This window comes from Meles meles, chromosome 13 (assembly GCF_922984935.1).
Source record: "Meles meles chromosome 13, mMelMel3.1 paternal haplotype, whole genome shotgun sequence".
In the NCBI taxonomy this organism is placed as follows: Eukaryota; Metazoa; Chordata; class Mammalia; order Carnivora; family Mustelidae; genus Meles; species Meles meles.
The window spans coordinates 71,694,374-71,715,198 of record NC_060078.1 but is presented as its reverse complement, the minus strand read 5'-3'; the positions used below and the strand labels follow the sequence as shown (position 1 = coordinate 71,715,198).

The following is a 20,825-nucleotide window of genomic DNA, read 5'->3' as shown; positions in this document are numbered from 1 at the left end:
CACTTTCCTACACATAAGGCTAGATGTGTGTATATAATATACTGTATATAAGACATACACCAGATAGATGTGTATTTACATATGCATATTTGCATATACACACATCAGTTGACTTGTATCGTGAATAATGTTACGACCCCACTACATACATAATTTATGGGGCGTGTATGTGTATGAGCTCTCAAAACCAGAGTCACACTGGAGGACAAGCAACATTAATAGCTATTCAGAAATTTTTAAAGCATTCTTAATGACAGAGCGATACCGACTCTTTCCAGAAGACAAAAACGAGGCTCCAAGTATGGTGAGCCATTCCAGCCGACAGCGGTGCCCAGGGAATGAACGGGGATAAAGAGCCAGTGTTCCTCCCGCCACCTCACGCTGCAGACGGACCTCGACCTTCACCAGCTACTGGGTCCCAGGTTAACCGACAACCCCACACAACAGCGGCAAAAAGATTTCCTTTTTTAACTTGCACGTTTACGCTCCCCCCCGGGACGCTGTTACGTAATAATGAGGAGCAGTCCTGAGAGGGGAATTCTCATTACGGACTGTGCATCGCTGGGTTCTGGAAACCAAACCACAGCCCACTCTCGGGCCAATCACACCCTTCAAGGGAGCGATTTTAAGGGCAGCTGGCTTCATCCTAACCACGGCCGTATCTCAGCATACATACTTGAAGACCATCCTCTTGATTTTTGCCTTCACTTCCTGCTGCGATGAAAGGGTATCCAAGGGGAATTCCAGACGCGGAGCGGAACTGAACTGCATCGCCCCCACTCTGACCTGCGGTAGGAGACAGAGGGCCCAGGGGTCTGAGAGCGAGGTCAAGTCACAAACATTCCTAAGGGAAAAGAAGGGACCAGAAAGGTGAATGACCCTGCCTCCCGCCCACTCAACAGCTACCCGTGCCAGGGCTTTCTCAGTGTCCCTAAAAGAAGGTTCTGAAGACCAGGAGGAGCATCTGGAAGGAAACAGGGAGTCGGCCTGCATGCCTCATGGACAACCACCAATTCAAACTTCTCAGCCCACGTTCCGGCAGCGCTCCGGCCTGGGTTGTCAGCATCTCTAGGGCAGGGTCTCTGGTCATGTCCAAAGGCCTCCCAGGGGCAGGCACTGCTTTCAGCAATCGCACATGTTATTTCATTTGAACCCACACAGGTGCCATCCATACTCAGGTGGCTGCTGGAGCAACCGCACTGCAGAGAGGACACGGGTCTGGCCCAGGCCTAGTGAGAAGAGGAACTGGGCCGTTGGACCCTCCTAATGTGCCTCCAGCCCTCGCTAAGCCTCAGCCACCCGGCTTGCCCTCTCAGCCAGCACGGGCTTGCAGCAGAATGCACCTGGGGTGCCACAGAAGGGAGCCACAGCCACCACACACACATCCTCGGGGCGGGGGGCGGTCGCCACACTGGGGAAAGGTCAGCTCTCAGACCGGAGTCACCCTGGAGGACAAACAACACTGAAGCTGAAGTGACCCCAGGGACGAAGGAGCCAGAGCCACAGGTGATGCCAGACGGACTCTGCAGCCTCGTTTGGGAGGCCACTGGAGAAACGCCAACGCCTTCCAAAACCAGAGAAGGAAAACTGAATAAAGTCATTTTCTGGGCCCCGAGGACGCCAGCCAGTCTTGAGCAGAAAAGGCTAAATGCGTTTAGGCTTCCTCTCGAGGGCCCACGCCCTGTCCCCAGTCACTGGCTCTCTAAAGCCCCTCAAGAAACTGCATGCTCAGCTACTATGCTATTACTTGTCCCCAGTTCTGGCCAAGATTGCAAACAGGCCGTATGATTCATATTTAAGCACCCACGCTGCCTTTTACTTACTACCTGAATTCCTGCACCGCCTATCCCTGACCAGGCCTGGTGCTTTGGGGACCATCAAAGCACTCCCCCCCAGCAGGCCAGCTGCACCTGCTCCCGGCGAGCACAGCGCAACGGCTCTTGGTTCAACAGGGAGTTCTAAGGAGGCGCTCATAAGTAACTTTGGGAGGAAGAAATTTAAGTCTTGGGTGGGCGTGGGTGGGAGGTGGATGCTGGAAAACAGCAGCAGAGAAGCTCAGGAGTGTCTGAGGAGCAAAACCATTTGGAAATCTCCCTTAACGTTAGCTTGGGATCAAGTCCATCTCCAACTAGTGGGGAAGAGATGGTCCAGTGCAACTGGGACAACTGAACAGCCACCTACAAAACAGAGCATCAACCACTAACGGAGTCAGGATCTACATGTGAAAAAATGTAACCGCCCAAGTTCTGGAAGGAAACTAGAGAGAATTTCTTCATAACTTCAAAGTGGAAAAAAGCCTTCCTATTGAAATCCAGAAGCCATAAAGGAAAAGGCTGAAAAATCTGATTACATAAGGAAAAGTTCTGCAGGGCAAAACATGCCATCATGCAATAAAAAATGAAGACAAATGGAAAATTGTTTGCAACTCAAGTCAGAGGCACAGGGTTAGTTCTCCCAATATGTAAACAGTGTCTAGGAATTGATATGTTGAAGACCAACAACACATTAGAAAAAAGGGGCAAAGGATAGGAACAGGGATCACGCAGGAAACACGAATGTCTCTTTAGTATGAGAGAAGATGCTTAACTGTACCACATGGAGATGTAGCAAAAGGTAAATACAATATTTGCAAGGGAAACCAGCAAGTTCTCAAACATTGCTAGTAAGAAATGTTACTGCATCCATGGAGAGCAATTTGTCAATATTTATCGGAAGTTACAACTGCAGGGAAGTCTGGGTGGCTAAGTCAGGTAAGCATCTGACTTTGGCTCAGGTCATGATCCCAGGGTCCTGGGACACAGCCCAGTATCAGGCTCCCTGCTCAGTGGGGAGTCTGCTTCTCCCTCTGCCCCTTGTCCCACTCGTGCTCTCTCTCACTGATTCCCTCTCTCTCAAGTAAATAATCTTAAAAAAAAAAAAAGTTACAATTACATAGGGCTGCTAGAAATTCATCCTACAGATATACTCATGTGTGAAATAATGGATTTATAGGCTCACCATATATTTGTAATATCAAATGTCCATCAGTAGGGGATTGGTTAATTAAACCTCAGAAAATCCTTATGACAGAATGTTAATAAGCTGTAAAAAATAATATAGATCTATGTTAATGCGAATGTTACTTATATGCTTAGATATGGAAAGATTTCCAAGATACCGTGAAGAGAAAAAGGCAAGGGACAGGACAGTGACTATAGCATGATACACTTCATACAGCTTGTGTTTGCATGAAGCAATTCTGGAAGGATGCTCAAGAAAGCTGGTAAGGATAGACGCTGCATGGCACGGTCGGTTACATGTCCGACTCTTGGTTTCAGCTCTGGTGATGATCTCAGGGTCATGGGATTGGGCCCGGCATCGGGCCACACACTCAGCATGGAGTCTGCTTGAGACTCTCTCTCCCTCTGCCCTTCCCAACCATGTCTCCATGCATGTTCTCTCTCAAATCAATCTATCAATCAATCTTAAAAAAAAAAAAAGCAAGCAGGTAGGAAAACTGGGAAGATGGAAAATAAGAGTAGGAGGGACACTAGGCATTGCATGAGTTTTAACTGAACCATGTGAATGGATTACTTAGTAAAAAAAATTCCCTTGAGGGGCGCCTGGGTGGCTCGGTGGATTAAAGCCTCTGCCTTCCGCTCAGGTCCTGACCCCAGGGTCCTGGGATCGAGCCCCGCGTTGGGCAATCTGCTCAGCAGGGAGCCTGCTTCCCTTCCTCTCTCTATGCCCACCTCTCTGCCTACTTGTGATCTCTCTCTTTCTGTCAAATGAATAAATAAAATCTTTAAAAACAAAACAAAACAAAACTTCCTGGAGACCGGCAGCTGGGTGTATTTACTTGAATTAAACAGGAAGGATACAACTTCAAAACAAAATGAGATAGAAATAGCTTGAGTCAGTGGTTAAGACATTTAATGTAATTGGTGGTTTGGGAGCAAAGCAGTTTCCTTTTATCTTCAGTTGACTGTATGCTCAAGGGCAAGCCTGCCCGGATTTCTCGCGCTCTGTAATCACTCTGCTGCAGTCACTGTATTGGAGCCAGGAAGCAAACTTCTCAGCTTTTAATCACGGGGAGGAAGACTTCAAACACCTTCCATCCACCTCCACAACACAACATCCATAACAAGCCTTAACTTATAGCACCTTGAAAACTAAATTTTAGAAAGCAAAATAAGGCGCAGATCCCTTGTGCATGGAGGTATAAGGAGGCACAGAAATGCAGCAGCAAATGCAGAAAGCCTCAAGCACGGATCAGATCAAACCACCTTTAACGGCTCTCCTGCAAACACCCTTTGCTAGCATTCCAGCAAGTCTGAGCGGCTCAAGCTCAAGCTCAAGCTCAAGGTCCAGCGGCTCACTTGCTCACTCAAACAGAGCCACCCACCCCCCAAACCCTTTGCTCAACGAATCTTGCTGGAGAAAGTTGTTCTCATGTCTAGCCCTAATAGAACTCTCTGAATGCCCAGATTCTGTCGGAATGAAATAGAGCCACTCTGTACCCTCTTTCATCTGAACGTGATCATCGGCTTCCTTTATCTATGGAAGTTTCCAGGGCTCTCACTGTTCTGGCTCTTTGTGCTGGGTACTGAGTGGTTTGCTCATTTCTAGCCTAAAAATCAACCTCCGGAACATAACGCCACATTTAAAATGTGGTCTGGCAACACCAAGCTTTAATTCCCTGAGTTCTGGGGACCTGTGGTGGACACAGCTGCACCGGCGCACACCAGCCATGAAGTCCTTTGTGGTGGTTTTCCTACCCTGTTGGAGGACGCTGAATCCCATCAGTGCCCACCCCTTACACATCTCACACACACACACACACGCACACACACGCACACACACACACACAATGCCACTATGCCAGCTATCCATTTGCCATGCGATAGGGCATGATGTCTTGGCGTCACCTCATCTTGACCCAGGGGCTACCCACTGGGAGGGACAAAGGACCTAATGGAGCAAGTCCTGAGCTCAGAGTCAAGAGCCTCAGTTCTTCCACACTTAGCTGTTTCCTCCGATTACTGTGTGACCCCAGGCAGTTACTTAGCCTCTCTGAGCCTGTTTCTTCATCAGTAAAATGTTCACCTGTACTCCACATAACTCTTCCCTCCCAACCTACCATCTTCTGGGGCCTCCAGGCCCCCCATTTCAGGACACACACGACATCACTGCCAACATCAAACGTTTGGTTTTTATGGCTCTTCCTCCACAAATAACTACTGAAACTTCATGGGGGAATCGCCTCCTTTGGAAAACGGGACCCTGTGCAGAAGAAGATAGGGATTCAGCAGTCCGTGGCCCTGGTCCTTTGAGGACCTGCAATGGCTTCACGGCTGGATCTTCCGGGCTGCCCGAGCCCAGATGGAACAGAATCTGCTCTGGTGTCTTCGGACGGCCATGCCGGATGGTCTGCAGTCCACGGTGATGGGCTCACTCTCCCCAAACTACTTGCCATTCTGGAGAAAATCTGGCTTTCGTTAAAAGCCACTTTTGCTCTTCAGTCCTCGCGGTTTTTCAGGGATTAACCATGGAATGTCATCTTGGAAAACCACTTCCTTCTGCAACCTGTTTGCAAGTAGTCTCTAATTCAAGCTAAGGATGGCTTTTCAGATCAAAACACCCTTCTTAAATTTTGACTTTGGAGTAGGTTCACACGGTTCAAAATCCATCAAGTATAAAAAAAAAGTAAAACGGGTGAGTCCCCCCTCTGGATCTGCACCCCATCTGCTCAACAGCAAACCACTGTTCTTAGCCTCTTTACAGATCTCTCCAAGTACCAACACAAACTTTTTACCTCCCTTTTTCATAAAAAGTCACACATTACATCTGCCATTTGCCCCTTCCTTTTTAGTCTCATCTGGGTTGGTGCCCCTCCCACTAAGAGAGCTTCCCCCATTCATTTTCTACCCCTTCCCCACGTTTCCCTTATGAATGCACCTGAATGAATTCACCTGTCACCCGTGAGTGGGCGTTTGCATGACCTGAAATGTTTTATGATCATAAACAACTCTGCAAGGAATAACTACCCAACACTTTGCATCTGTGGCAGTATCTGTAGAATACATTCCATGGGGTGGAATTCTTGAGCCACAGGGTCCAATTTAAAGGCCTTTGTAATTCCGATGGATGCTGTGGGACTCCCTCCCTAGAGGTCGCACCAGGTTATACTTCCGCCGCCAGCGCGAACCCACTTCTACAGATCTGCCTGCGGGTTAAGTCACCAAACTGGGATTTTGCGAATCCAGAAAGTGAAAATGGTATTTTGGTGGGAGTTGTGCTGTCAGAGCGAGTGAGGCTGGGCATGTTTTCCTGCGTCTAAGGGCCACTTGTGTTTCAATTTCTGGGAACTGTGTTCGTTGCCCATTTTTCTATAGGGTTGTCCCAAGATGCCCCTTTCAGCAGCAGGAGCCACAGTTAGCACAGTCTGCTGCCGCCTGAGAGCGGCTCTCCGGAGCGGGGAGAGCACGAGATGAACAAACTGTCCAGATTCACTCCGGCAGGGGTAGCTCCTCTCAAGCGAACGTGCAGGGTAGGAGCCCCGCTTCATACGGAGGCTCTGCCCTTCAGAGGGAGAGTTTTTATCTGTCTCCGTATGCTTTCCCTTTCCCGGTCTTCCAGAAGCTCCTCTTCCCAGTGGGGCGCCAAGAAGGTGGGTCAGCCCGTGACTCACGTGGCCAGAGCATCTTTCCCCCCTGACTACTGGGATTGGGCAAGGGACTGTCATGTGACCTACGCCTTGGCCAATGACAGCCCTCCCTGGGACCGTCTGCGGCGGGCGCAGGGAAAGAAATCCATTTTCCTTCTACTGGGATCAGTACAGGGCGAACGTGCCATGTAAGGAGAGGTTGCGTGGGAAGGAAGCCAAACAAGGAACGCAAAACTGAGAAGAAGGGACGGAATGAGGCTTCAGACCCTACCATGCCTAGAACAAGGACCACCCCCTTGGTCTTCCTGTTCTACAAGCCAGCAAAATGTCCTCTTCTTCTTCTATTTGCTTTAAAAACAAACAAACAAACTAACTTATTTATTTATTTATTTATTTATTTATTTATTTGGGGGAGAGAGAGAGTGCATTCACATGTCGTGAGCTGGGGAAGGGGCAGAGGGAGAGGGAGAGGGAGACTCCACAGCCCCACAGGCGGGCTCGCTCCCTAACCCTGACACCACAGAAGACCACACAACCCAAGCGCATATCAAGAGTCGGATGCGTAACCCACTGGGCCACCCAGGCGCCCGTGAATGTCCTCTTCTGCTTAGAACTGGATTTCTGTCCCTTGCAACCCAAGAGGCCCGAACGCAAGGACGACGAGACTTGCACTCACCCTCTCAGGGTTGATGTCCAGAGCGTCACAGACCGTGATGGCAAAGTGCTTGGACCTCTCAAAGCTCCCCTTCCCGACGCTGTGCGATCCATCTATCAGAAACAGGAGGTCCACTGCCGCCGAGCACTGCATCACTAGGGGAGAGTGGAACACAGCAGATGACAACCGGCCCTGCCCTCCGGTCCCCAGGGGGGCACCCTCCTGAAGCAGGGTGGAGGCAGAGACAACTTCAGGGTGCATCGGGCTGCTGCTCTTCTTAGCCCACGCGTGAAAATGATGCAGGAGAAGGTCCCAGCCAAAGGCGGCTCTGCTCTGCAGCAGGAAGTACACTCCCCGCCCCTACAGTGGGCACAAAGTTGACAAACAGGCCCCGCGCAGAAGTCCGTACTACTGGAGGAGTCTAACTCAGCAACGGGAATGGAGCCCCAGAAGAGGAGGGGCTGCTAGACCAGTGAGAGATACTGAAGAGCCTTGGTCCCAGCCCTTGGCGGCCACAATCTAGTCCAGGATCCATCCAGAAACCCTGGTACCTGAAGCTGCACTATCCCAGAGTCCAAGCGAGGGCAGCACCGACTGGGTCTTCCCTCTAGGCCATGCACTGCCCCAACACTTTCTTATAACCACCCTAGGATAGATTGCTATTTTATTTTTTTTTATTATTTTATTTTTTTAAATATTTTATTTATTTGACAGAGAGAAATCACAACTAGGCAGAGAGGCAGGCAGAGAGAGAGGAGGAAGCAGGCTCCCGGCAGAGCAGAGAGCCCGATGTGGGGCTCTATCCCAGGACCCTGGGATCATGACCTGAGCCGAAGGCAGAGGCTTTAACCCACTGAGTCACCCAGGCACCCCTAGATTGCTATTTTTAAAAAAATTTTTAACAGGTTTATTGAGATACAATTCACATACCAAGGAATTCATCCATTTAAAATATATACTTCAGGGGGCACCTGGGTGGCTCAGCCAGTTAAGCACACTTTGATTTCAGCTCCAGTCATGATCTCAGGGCTGTGAGGCTGAGCCCTGTGCTGGGTGGGCTCTGTGCTGAGCATCGACCCTGCTTGGGGAGCTCTCTCTCTCTCCCTCTCTCTCTGCCCCTCTCCAGCTCATGCATTGTCTCTCTCAAAAATAAAATAAAATATATAATTCAGTGGCTTTTAGTATATTCAGAGAAACATTCCATCCTCGTCACAAATTTAGAACATTTTTCCATCACCTCAAAAAGAAACCCTTACCCTTTAGCTATCAGCTCCCTAGCTCCCCACCGCACTCCTAAATAAATGTATGGTTTTTATTCCCAGTGGAGAGAGGAGGAAAGAAGGGCACCGGGCAATTCAGAAAACTTCCGTAAGGCCAAAGTACGAGTAAGCAGTGGCGCTAGGAAGCAAACTCAGGCTGTCTAGCTCCAGAATCCACGCCCTACCACCTCCCTGCCAGGATGTAGGAGAACAGACATTAGAGAAGCACCAGAGAAAAGGCACCACCCAGAAGGCAGTGACTGAGGGGGATTTCACCAGAGAGGGAGGGAAAGGACACGCAAGGTCTCTGGGAACAGGCTGGTGTGGCTTGAGCAGGTGGAAGAGATGTTGAAAAGGGAGGAAGAGGAAGGAACATGGCGGGAGAGGAGGCTGGCTGGGGCGATGGTAATCACATAGCCGAGGACTCCCAAGCAAGACCAAGAAATTCAGCAACAAGGATTTACCCAAGGTTTTCACCCAGGATAGAGGTGGATCAGGCCTGTTTGGGGAAAATGACTCCGGCCACGGTGTGAAAGGAAGATGGGAGTGGGGCAGGAACATTCTGGAGTCATGCAGAGGCCAGCATGGGGGTCTAAAAGGTTGACGAACACGTGTGCTTACTTTTGCTGGCGGCTGAAATCTTCCCAATGGTCTCCCTGCTTACATGGACTTCCTGAAGCGCATGAGACAGGGGTACTAGGAGAGAAGACACCGGAAGCAGTCAGTGCAAACCAAAAAGGGGAGGAGTCTTAGTCCACATTATGTGACCAGAACCAACGGGCAGTAGAAGGGAAATGGAATGTGAAGGAATTTAAGGATGTTGCATCTCAAAAATCACCAGGTGGACGACATAAAGAAACCCCTCCAATTACTTCACTTCTGTCAGGTAACCTTGTATTTAAATATGGGTATTTTGAAGCAAAAAATTAAAAATATATATAGAAGGCGAGGTGTGATTCTGATGAGTTCTGCCCCTGCTTAGGCATGATAACTGGATGCCCCCCCCCCCCCAGGGTGTAGCACCTTGCCATAAAAATTAACCTTGGATATAAACATCCAATTCATAGACAAGCACAGGGAAAATGTTTGAACAGGTGACAAAATGTTTTTAACCCAAACCATGAGATACCCTGTTAACTGTGAAAGTAATCGACCAGCTTCTACACTTAAATGTAAATGGGGAAAGATAAATCAGAAGAAACCTTTCCCTGATGGTGGTGAACACTGGTACAACCTTTTTAGAAAACAGTTTGGCCACGTGAATGAAGAGTCTTAAAGCTGCTTACAGCCTTTGCCCCTGCAGTATCAGACCTGGGAAGGGATTCGAAGGAAGAACAGGGAGAAGGGAAAAGGCACATCGGGACTCTCCTTTCAGGGTGACTTGTGATGGAGGAACAGTGGGGATAACAAATCCCAGCAAGACGGGGCCATGAGTAAACACTGGTAAATTTGTTCAGCACGGTTAATATGAACAAGGGCCAAGAAGTTTTGGGAGAGGAAGTTCGTGAATACATCTTTCATTCTCTTACAGGATGTCCAATAAAATGGTAATGATGGTTGATTTACAAAATAAACTCTGAGAGCAGGGGTAATATGTCAAGGAAGCCCCAGGACTGTTGAACATGAGCCAATCATGGTGGACATCCTGAAGGCCACAAGGTGCCTCTTGGAGGGCTATTTCGAGAAGCCACGTGCACACGGTTGACGTCTAGTGGCAGAAGGCCCCGTGCTTTATCGATATCCACATGTGGTGGGTGAGCACAGAGGAAATAAAATGAGGTGGGCAGAGCAGGGGAGCAGGCCAGGCAAGGGGCAGATGAAGGAACGTTGGGCGTGGGGGCACTGCTGGGAATGCAGGAACGGGAAATAGGGCCGGGGAGTCACACCAGGCCGGTATGTTGGGCCCAAGGGGCTCTGTGACTGCCAGGAAAGTGATTAGGAGGAAGAAACTAAAAGAAAAAGTCAGGGTCTAGGATGGGGATGCCTCTTGCTTGAGACACCCCCCACCTTTAGTCAGCTACCCCCTGGGCTCCACCCAGCCCCATCTTCTCTGGCTCCTTTCCACTCCCCACCTAGCCTTCGAGCAGTCGGTTTCTGCTCACCTGATCTGCCCTGTTCCCAATCTCACTCACATAGGATGGTTCTTGGCCAAAATGTTGAACCAGCCGTTAGCCCCATAGACAAGATGTGTCAAATATCATTCGTGGGGTCTGGGACAATCTGCCACTGTGGTTTTGCCACTAGAGGCAGAAACAAGACAAATTACAAATAAAGACTATAGACGGGGTTTACGGGGAGAAAAAAAAAAACAAACAACAACCACCCTTCCACTTGCACAAAAATTGGCACATGTTAAGACAGAGGCTAGGCAACACATCAAAACCTGAAAATTCACCCAATAATTCAGCACATTGGTCTTCCAGAACACAGAGGCTCTCTGCTTCTTGCAGGCTCACGCAGCCCGGCTGCCCCCTCCCCATCAGGCCGAGCTGCTCCCATCAGCCCAGCCACCCTGGGAGCTCCCGAGGGCAGGAACGCTTCCAACCATCCTCTGCAAAGCCTACCCCATCTCTCTGTGCACCATACACATGCACTAAGGTTTCCCGAATAAGTCCATGAAGTATTGCAAAGAGCCCAGCAGCCAAGGAATCTCCAAGGCCCTATAAAGAACAGAAAAGCGCTGGACCTTTTTACAAGTCTTACCAGCAAATTCCCAGCTGGAGACAGGCCAGCAACCTCCCCCTGAGAAGAAGGCAGAGGCGCTCGGTGACCAGAGACCATTCACTAAAGATGTCACTCAGCCAATGTGTCCTTCTCTACCACGTGCTCAGCAGTTATGGCTGTGTCAGGCTTCAGATGACCCCTCCTTGTGCTGTGTGTGATGTCCCCATGGCTCCCCTATGACGTTACTCAGAATTCTGCAAGGCTTCCCCCTGAAATAGGGAGCTGATGAATGTTGGACTCAGGTTTCCTCTTCTAACTGATGCAGCCGCGTCTCGGGAGGCTGCCTACCCGGGCTCCAGAACATCAATCTCCTGCAGGGCTGGGTGGGGCTCAGGAGTGGACAGGGCTGAGAATCAGCCATCTGACCCTCTCACTCTATGGATAAGAGAGCAGAGGCCTAGTCTGATGATTCCTGTACCTTCTCCTCCCCTAGAGGATCCCTGAGTGGTGAGGCCAGCCCAGAAGTCAGGAGAGAGACATTTGTCCCAGTTCTGCTCCCAACAGCTGTGTGATCCTGGGCAAGTCACAGGCCTCACTAGGCCTCACTGGGCCTCGCCTGCCTCATCTGTCCAATCCAGAGATGGTCAGGACAAGCGCTCTGTAAACTGGACGGGGCTGCAGAAGGAGAACTCTGCAATGAATAGAGCAGAACCAGAGCCTGAGCCTCCGGGGACCCCATTCAAGCCCTGTGCCCAAACATATCTCATTGCTCCCCAGGCCCCTCACCACGAAGCTACAATGTTACACGGTCTACCCACATGGCTTAGAGAGGAAGGCTGGGGGGCTGAGCAACCACTCACCTTCTTCCAGCCTCTCTTATCTCCCAGCCCCCAGGGAACAGGCCGGTGGTGACAGGGTTCAACACAGCAGAGTCACAGAGACCACGAGAGGACCCTGAGCTAGATTGGGACGGCTGGGTACCCTGCCCATTTGTTCTTACTTGTAGGACTAACCTGAACTCTGATTCCTCTCTACCATCTCATTTTAACAAGGCTAGAACTCGGGAGGGGAGTAAAAACAAAGTTGCTTTGCTCCATCATTCATTCACCCGTGCACTTCTGAAACACTTCTGTGCGCCAGGTCCGGTGCTGGGTGCCGAGTGCCGAGATTATGCAGTGGTGAATACACAACATGTAGAATCTCTTTCTCATGGAGCTTCTATCTGGTACAGAAGATGGACACTGAGTCTTTAAAAATTCACATAGAAGGACTACATAGCAGTGGTGCCCGGGGCTAGAGGTCTTAGAGGAAATGGCCTGACCTAGGGGACCAAGAGGAACTGTGCTGGGTGCTGACAGATGCCTAGTTTACTGAGCCGGCAGTGTTGGGTGAGGGGGTGATCTAGGCAGAGGTGTCACCATAACTGAGAACCCCCCAGGCAGAATGGGAGCAAGGGGGCTGGGCAGGACTGGAAGGAATAAGGGCTGTGGCATAGAGGGAGAGGGTGCCAGATGATGCCTGGGGGCCTAGAGTCAGAGCAAGCAAGGTCTCTTTAGAGCAATGAGGTATCATTTAAAATTTGAGGCAAGGGGCACCTGGGTGCCCAGGCATCTGGCTTCAACTCCAGTCATGATCTCAGGTCCTAGGATCGAGCCCCACGCTTGATTGAGCCTGCTTCTCCCTCTTCTTCTGAGCCTCCACACTGCTCACTCTTGCTTTCTAATAAATTTTTTAAAAAATCTAGGCAGGGTGTAGGGGTGGAGAGGGGTCCGGGCATGATCAGATTCGCATTATTGTTATTTTTTAAAGATTTTTTTTTTTATTGTAGAGAGAGCATGGTGGGGGTGTGTGGAAGGCAGAGGGAGAGGGAGAGAATCTCCAGCAGACCTCCCATTGAGTGCAGAGCCCAACGTGAGGCTCGATCTCATGACCCTGAGATGACCTAGCCCAAATCAAGTGTGGGACACCTAACCAACTGAGCCACCCAGTACCCCAGATTTACATTTTGAAATGACTATTCTGTGCACAGTGGTGTGGAGCAGAACCAGGTGGAACAGGGAGACCAACTGGGAGACTACTGCCGTGGTCCAAGCACAAGATGATGGGGCTCACACTAGGCAGGTGGCAGCGGAGTAGAGAGCTGCAGATGTATTTGAGAGGCCTCTAGAAGTTAAAATCAACAGGATGTGACGTAAACCAAAGCCCTCAACACCTAACTCCTGACCAAAAGAGCTTACCTCCAGAAAATAGGAAAATGAAGAGGACTTCCAGCAACAGGAAAGAGGGCATGTTGATTTACCTACAGGGCAGGACAGGAAAAAAAGCATCAGCAATTAACTCTGTGCACCTCCCAAGTCACCCCCAAACGAGAAGGCAAGTACTCAGTCTTTTTGAGGGCACAAAGATGACCCTAGAGACTCCTCCTTGCCACAATAACTGTATTAGCCTGGAAAGGACCCATTGGAGACTTTGCTCCAATGATTTTGTTTCAAAGGATGGTCTAACATCTTTCCCAGACAACTATCCTCCCACCCCAGAAGCTCCTTCACAGACTCCAGGAAGGTATGCTGTAACCAAGGATGTGTCCTGGGTCCTAGCCTGGCCAGCCCCTGACCAGCCCATGACCTTGAGTAAAGTTCCTCCCTCTCAATGCCTCTGTTTCTTATGAGGAGTTAGAATCAGAGAGATTGAAGATTTGATTTCCAATGTCCTCATTTTCTGAAACCTTCTAGCAAGGTCTCAAAGCCTATACTTTCTAAATTATAAAAAGTAATGCGGCTGGGCACCTGGGTGGCTCAGCCAGTGAAGCATCTGCCTTCAACTCAGGTCATGATCTCAGGGTCCTGGGATCAAGCCCCACTTTGGGCTCCCTGCTTGGTGGGGAAGCCTGGTTCTCGCTCTCCCTCTGCCCTTCCTCCTGCTTGTGTTCCTGCTCTCGCTATCTCTGCATCAAATAAATAAATCTTTAAAAATTAAAAAAAAATTTAAAAAAGTAATATGGCTGAAGAAGAAACAAAAGCGGTTTTTAAAAATTATTATTGCCCAATCATGTTTATAGTACAGGTAAGATTCAGTTTCATGGGGCCTGATAACAATTTTTAAGGAAAATAAGGGAAGAAAGTAAGAGCTTTTAGTAAGAACGACAGATTATAATTTTGATTCTATAAGAGCACATACATGAGATATCTTATTTTAGCTGTGAGGCCCAGGAAATGGATCCTTCATTATCTTTTCAACCACAAAGACATGCTCTACAATTCAGACGGTCTGACACTTTAGCGAGTGTACTTGCAAGTAGCATAAGGAGAAAAGGTTCATACGGAATGAAACCGATAGCTTTTTTTCCCCGGTACAATTTATCAGGGAGAAATCTAAAAATATCTGAACAACAGGTTCTAGAAATTCTATTTTTTGCCTTGGAGGTTCCCATACTCATTCAAGGTCTTATCCTTCCCATTAAACTTGCCCATCAAAAAAAAAAAAGATGGCCACAGGTAGGTCTGACTCAAATTTCCTTCCATTAAACACAAAATGCTGACATTCACTCGGGAGACAATTCTGAAGAGAAAATCCCAGGCAGAGATATGGAAAGGAAACCACTGCAGGGTCCCCCCACCCACCCCCGCCGGGTTCCAGAGAAGAGAGCAGAGGACAAGGCAGTCGGTCATAGCGTGGGGTACCCAACGGGGCAGCCCAGGACAGAGAACCTCACTTCTGCCTGAAGCACCCAAATCAGAAAGTCCCTGTAACATCTTAAGTAAACAGTGCTCTCCAGCAGCTAAGAACGTGGAGGACCAGGCAGGAGGGCCAAGTTCTCGTTTATGTATCTTGGGTCATTGGACCCCCACGTCTCCACTGGAGGACGTCGTTTCTCCACAGTGCGGGGTGGGAGTTTCCTGCTCATCCTCAGCAGCTCACAGAAGGGCCTTTAACGTAACTGGCACTGAAACGAGCTCTGTCGTCAGACACCCTCTGCCTTCTCGCTGCGAGGCTGGGACGCACGTCTCCCAACTGCAGCAACGAAACAGAACTTGACTCCTCATTCAGAGGATTCTGAGTAAGCTGCAAGCAAGGGCTCCCCTGGAAATCCGGAGTTCCCCCAAGAAATACAGATGCTTTTGCAGGAAAGTTTAAAATGAGGGTCTCTGTGCCTCAAATGACCGTGAGGCTCACAGCTTCACCTAACCTAAGTGGCCAGTGGAGAGTGATTATCACAAGCGTGAAAAAGTCAAGAGGGGAAGATGGACAGAGAGGACACAGCCTGGCGGGGCCGACACGGCTCCTGTTAGTTTCCAGCTCAGCACATGCCAGCAAGACAGACCTTCCTTTCCCCCAGAGGCACCTTTTCTTTCCTCTTGGTCCATACAACAGATGAAGGATGGGTTCCCACCTGCTCCCAGGAGCCAGGCAGGGCAAGGCATGGGGACAAGGGGGCAGTTCAATGCTGTCTACTCCTTAATTTGGCTCATGATGATTTTCTGGGGTCACAGCTTCTGACCCTGGGCACGTGCATGACTTGACTCAGAGGCTTATTGATTTTTTTTTTTTTTTTAATAAAAGCGGGATTCTAGCAGCCTCCCCAGGCTGCCACGAGGACACAGTGGAAGGCAGTACAGCAGGTTCCTGCTCCCTAGTAAGGCACTCAGGAAACAGGGGGTCCCCTCCCTCTGCTATGAGACAAACGAAAGCAACCTTGCCTCGCTCTCTTATGTGCCTCTGCATGCCCAGGTGAATGTCTTCCAGAGTTTTCTAAGTTTCTGCTCATTAAGACAAAATTTATGTTGGCAATCTGCAAATCCGTGCAAGAAGTCGACCGCCTCCTGCTAAGTGTGTAGACCAGCTGGTGCTGGCTCTGGGACCTCAGCAGCACTTCCCTCCCCGTGCCCAGAGCACGGCCTGTCTCATCACACAGCCCCCGCCAGAACCATCTGCTGATGGCTTTATCTCACCGGCCCCGTGGCAAAAACCTCAGGGATGGAGTCTTGGTCCCTGCTGGAGCCCCAGTCGCCCGCACAGATCTGGCACACAGGAAGCGAGATGTGAGCTTCCTGGCTACACTGACCACCATCACACCGATTTCCAGACACCTGCTTGTGGTACTAATTCCACATTCTAAATACAACCCTTCACCTAAAAACTTTTTAAAAAAAGGATGAACTGCATAGTAAAAATCCAACAGCTACCATCTGGTGAGCAGTAAATGCACTGTGTGCCCAGTACTGGGGTCCATACTAAGTCTTCCCCCTCTTGATCCTCGCAGTCAGCCAGTGACTATGTTTTCCCCATTTTACAGATGAGAAAACTGAGGCACGGAAAAGTTGTTTTGCCACAGGTGACACAGCTAATCAGCGGATCGGACTCCATCTAGCCTCCCAGTGATCTGTTCCACCCATTCCCTTCCTGATCCTGGCAGATTAAGGTAAAGGAACAGAAGCATAATTAAAAATCTGCCACCTGAATCCACCCTTCGGCAGTTTTCCACAAGCTAATACCTGCCAGCGACTCCCACACTCAGCACATGACGTGAGAAGATCTCCAGAACTCCCCGCATTCTTGAGCCAAGTAGTCAGGAGTGGTCTACATCCCCAGGCAGAAACGGATCCTTCCATCCCGGGTAAGCCTCGTCAAGTCTTTTCCACCGCCAACGCCTCACTCGTCATTTGTTCCTTTCTGTTCCATTACCCACGCGAAGCCCACATTATCCCAGGCTCCTGGGGGCGCTCACATACGGACGCAGCTGCTCTTCACCACCCCCCTCCATCTTCCAGGGCCACGCAGCACCTGCAGCACCGGGGACAGCGGGCGAGGGAAGCTGGCCGCAGGGCTCCGCGAAACACCGGGATGACACGGGACCATAACACAGGAAGAAGTGGAGGCCAAAGCAAGGCTACTTTCTGAAAACCAAGGGCCAGACTGGCAAGAGCTGGAGGCAGTTTTGCAGGACAGTTTTGCCTGCCTTCTCCTCTGTGATTGGAAATAAGTTTGAAACGAAAAAGGAAACCCCTTCTACCTCCTTACAAAATGCAATGCCAGGGCGCCTGGGTGGCTCAGTGGGTTAAAGCCTCTGCCTTCGGCTCAGGTCATGATCCCAGGGTCCTGGGATGGAGCCCCATATCGGGCTCTCTGCTCAGCAGGGCGCCTGCTTACCCCCTCTCTCTCTGCCTGCTTGTCATCTCTATCAAATAAATAAATAAAATCTTTAAAAAAAATGCAATGCCAACCCTAAATATTAATTAGATTCGCCCTTGGCAGTCTCCTCTCAAACAGCGGGATGGAAATCGGACCCCTTTACAAGAACAGGCAACACCTGAACAGGAAGACTTTAAAATTGGAGGTAAAAGCCTGGAGCCAGGAAGCCCTTGGTGTCTTTCATTGTAACAGTCACCTTCCTTGGCCTTTTGGCAAAACACGTGGTTCAGGCCCAGGGAAGTGGACCACACGTTTCTAGCTTGATGGGGCAGGGAAAGTGTTTTAAAAACTGCTCAGGGAAAGTCATGCTCCCTCTAAAAGAACCACAGATTGTTAGAACCCAACAGTCCGAGAAGCAGAAGTCAGCACCAGAGGAGGACTGATGTGCTGTACGGATTCCCCGGTCGGACGGGCATGAAACTCAGGGCTTCCCACTCTTGCCACACCCCCTAAGAGACATTCTTAGCCAAGAGGGATTTTGATGTTTGTTCTGACGATATTTGAAGATCCCTTATTTAAATTGTGTAGGACCCAAATTCTTTGGACTCTGGGACACAGAAGTATAAGAGAATCCACGCTGGACCGGAAGTCCAGAGATAGAATTCTGGACTAGTTCTGCTTCTGACCACCTGGGTGACTGCAAACAACAGCTCCGCCAGTCTCAGGGTCATTCATCTAGCACCTGGGGTGAATCTGTTTCACAAACTCAGGAACTCAGGCAGTACTGTACGGATCCAGTGAAATAGTATGTGAACATCCCTCCTAATGGTCACTTTCTAAACATACAAAATTAAAGAATTATTACATTTAATAAGTTAATTTCATTTTACACCCACAGAGCAGATACGATCATTTCTACTATTTATACATGAGAAAAATGGTCTCATAGTAGTTGAGACCCAAGGTCAAAGAGCAATTTCACCTTGTGAAGCCCATGAATGAGCCTCTCAATAAATCCCTTCTCTTCAGTGTTTCAGTTTCCTTCCCTCAAAAATGAGGGAGACATCACCCATCCTATTTACCTGTAAAGGTTGATGCTGGGATCACGTGAGGTCACAATACAAAAGTGCCCTGAGTGAGGGCAAAGTTTCCTACATGGAGAACAGGGAAATCCCCGTGAAGAGGAGGGACTCGGGATCAGGAAAGGAAAGGAGGGATCGGGGACAGTAACCACACTGAAGGCAGGCCAGCTGGTAATTCTGTGGGTGTGGAAAGGAGGCCCGGAGCTGTTTACAAGATAAAGGGTAAACAAAAGAAAGGGACCTCAAGTGCATTCAGCTGCCCCAGGGAGCCGGCCTGATGCAGAAGCTGGGATAAGACAGACACCCCCCTCCTTGTGCAGCATCCCCAAGAGACCTCCACTAGCTTGGGGATGATGGGAGGGATTTATTTGGGGAAAAAAAAAGGAAAGAAAATTCTTGTGAGATAAGATTCAAAGTTGGGAGAAAATTTTAAAATTTTGTTACACTCCTGATGCAAACTTTTTTAAACGGATCTGTGATGTGCAGAAGTACAAAAGTTTGAGGACCACAGCTCTAAAACCCTCACAATGTAGCCGAAGCTTCCAATGATATAATTACATGAAATTTCATCTATTCAACAAAAACTAGCAAGCATCTGCTCTGTGCCCAGCACCCTGCCAGGTACTGGGAATGCAGTGAAAATACTCTGTAAGATACAAGACGGGAGCATCAGTAACAAAATGCTCTTGTAATTTCACCCATTTATCCCTAATGTCATCACTTGCCAATTATGACTGTGCCATTTATACAGCTCATTAAAAACCCAGGAATCTGTGTTCCTAGGGGCTCTCTCATTCACTCTTGGGGCATTCTTTTGCCTTCTCTAGGTCTGTTTCCTCACCTGTAAAAACATGGGCATCTGTGATTCATTTCAGAGGACCAGAGCCTATTGGGGTGGGGGGGGATAGGGAAAGGCCCTTCTTGGCTGGAGGGCCACAGATTCCACCTGGGCAGGAAGGTGCCACCTTCCTTCTTTCCTGCCTGGGTGCCCACCGTGTTTTTAAATCAATACCACCTGGCAAGTTTCAAAGGTGCGATTCTGAGACCCTTCCATTTACTGTCCCAGGTGGTGGCCAAGTGTGGAGCTCCCCAGAAGGAGAAATGCAGGAAGCAGGTGAGGTGGGGGATCCCAGTATGCAAAAATCAACACAAAGCCCCCTAGACTTCCCATTGCCCAGAGGCAAGTCTGTGGGCAACGGGCCCTTCTAGGGTTCTGCTGCAGAGGCTTCGCTTGGGACACCTCACTGCCGAGAAAATTGCACAGAAGTCACCTTAGCACCAGCATATCCCCTGAAAAAGGAGGCGGGCGGGGGAGAAAGGCATGTCCCAGAAGCCTTTATTAAAAAGACCAGTCCCCTTCCGAAGTCTCCAGGTTAAGAGATTGCGACCGTGCCAAGGAGGTCGGCTTTAAAATGTGGTTCCCTCCTCCACCCACAGCCGCCGAGCCCGTTCCCTTACCTCTGCTCCGCGCCCCTCGGTTCTGCGACCCCGTGCCGGGGACCCAAGGGAGAGCCCGCCCTTGGGCCCGCCTCACGCCCTGTCCCAAGACCCGGGGCCGGCTCTGCCGGGGCGGTTGGCGGGAGCCGGGAGGCGGCGTACGCCAGGTGCGCTCTTCCCCGGGACGCCGGCTTCCCGGAGCAGCGCGCGTGCCTCGGGGCCGAACTCAGGTGCGGCGCAAACAAAGCCGAACAAAGCCCGCAACGCCGCCCGGCCGCCGCGTCCACGCGGGGCAGCACCGGGTCAGCGCTGCTGGGAGGGACGGCTGGGAGTCGAGCATCCCCACCTCGAGAGCGCGAGCAGGTAATCGGCGCCCCTTCCGAGGTCGCCGGCGGGGCCCGGGGCGCGCGGGCTCCGCGCTCGGACTCACCGGGACGAGCGCGGCGGGGAGCGCACGGCGGGACGCGGGCGCGGAGGCCGCTGTGCTGGCCCTCGGGCTCGGCTCGGGCCAGGGGGCGCTGCAGGCCCGCAGGAGGGGCGCTCGGGGTGGGAGCCACGTGGGACACCTGTAGCTTCACCAAAGGGAGGCGGCGAGCGCGGCGCGGGCCGTGGGAGGTGCATCAGGCGCTTCTGGGACCTGGGTCCGCACCCCTTGTCGCGTTTTTAAACACCGCGTGGGCCTGGTGGGCAAATAAAAGTACTTACTTCTGCGCGGGTCTCCGGGTCTCCCAGCGGTGGAGCGGGGAGCACTATGCCACCCGCTGTCGGCTCCGCAGGATTTATGGCTCAGACCCACGCGAAAATGTTGACTTTGGCACCAATTCTATTTCTCATGGCAATGGCCGTTTACCTGCCTGTGCTATTGCAGGTGGGAGGTAGTACGCACGCCTCTCTGGCCAGGGTCCTCGGTGAAGCCTAGCAGGTGCTGGATTTTTAAGAATCAGACGCCAGCA

The 20,825-nt window shown here is 50.4% G+C and overlaps 1 protein-coding gene across 1 annotated transcript in view; it reads right to left on the bottom strand.

Annotated features, from left to right (window-relative positions):
• Positions 1 to 20,333, bottom strand: part of VWA2 (von Willebrand factor A domain containing 2) — a 46,072-nt gene extending 25,739 nt beyond the window's left edge. Inside the window, exons 1-5 of the mRNA XM_046027232.1 lie at positions 20,303 to 20,333; positions 13,462 to 13,523; positions 9,182 to 9,256; positions 7,323 to 7,456; positions 677 to 786 (exon numbers count right to left, since the gene is read on the bottom strand). Of these exons, the coding sequence (XP_045883188.1) occupies positions 677 to 786; positions 7,323 to 7,456; positions 9,182 to 9,256; positions 13,462 to 13,513 (371 nt within the window). The 5' untranslated portion in view covers positions 13,514 to 13,523; positions 20,303 to 20,333. The remainder of the gene's footprint in view (positions 1 to 676; positions 787 to 7,322; positions 7,457 to 9,181; positions 9,257 to 13,461; positions 13,524 to 20,302) is intronic.
• Between the last annotated feature and the right edge of the window lie 492 nt (positions 20,334 to 20,825).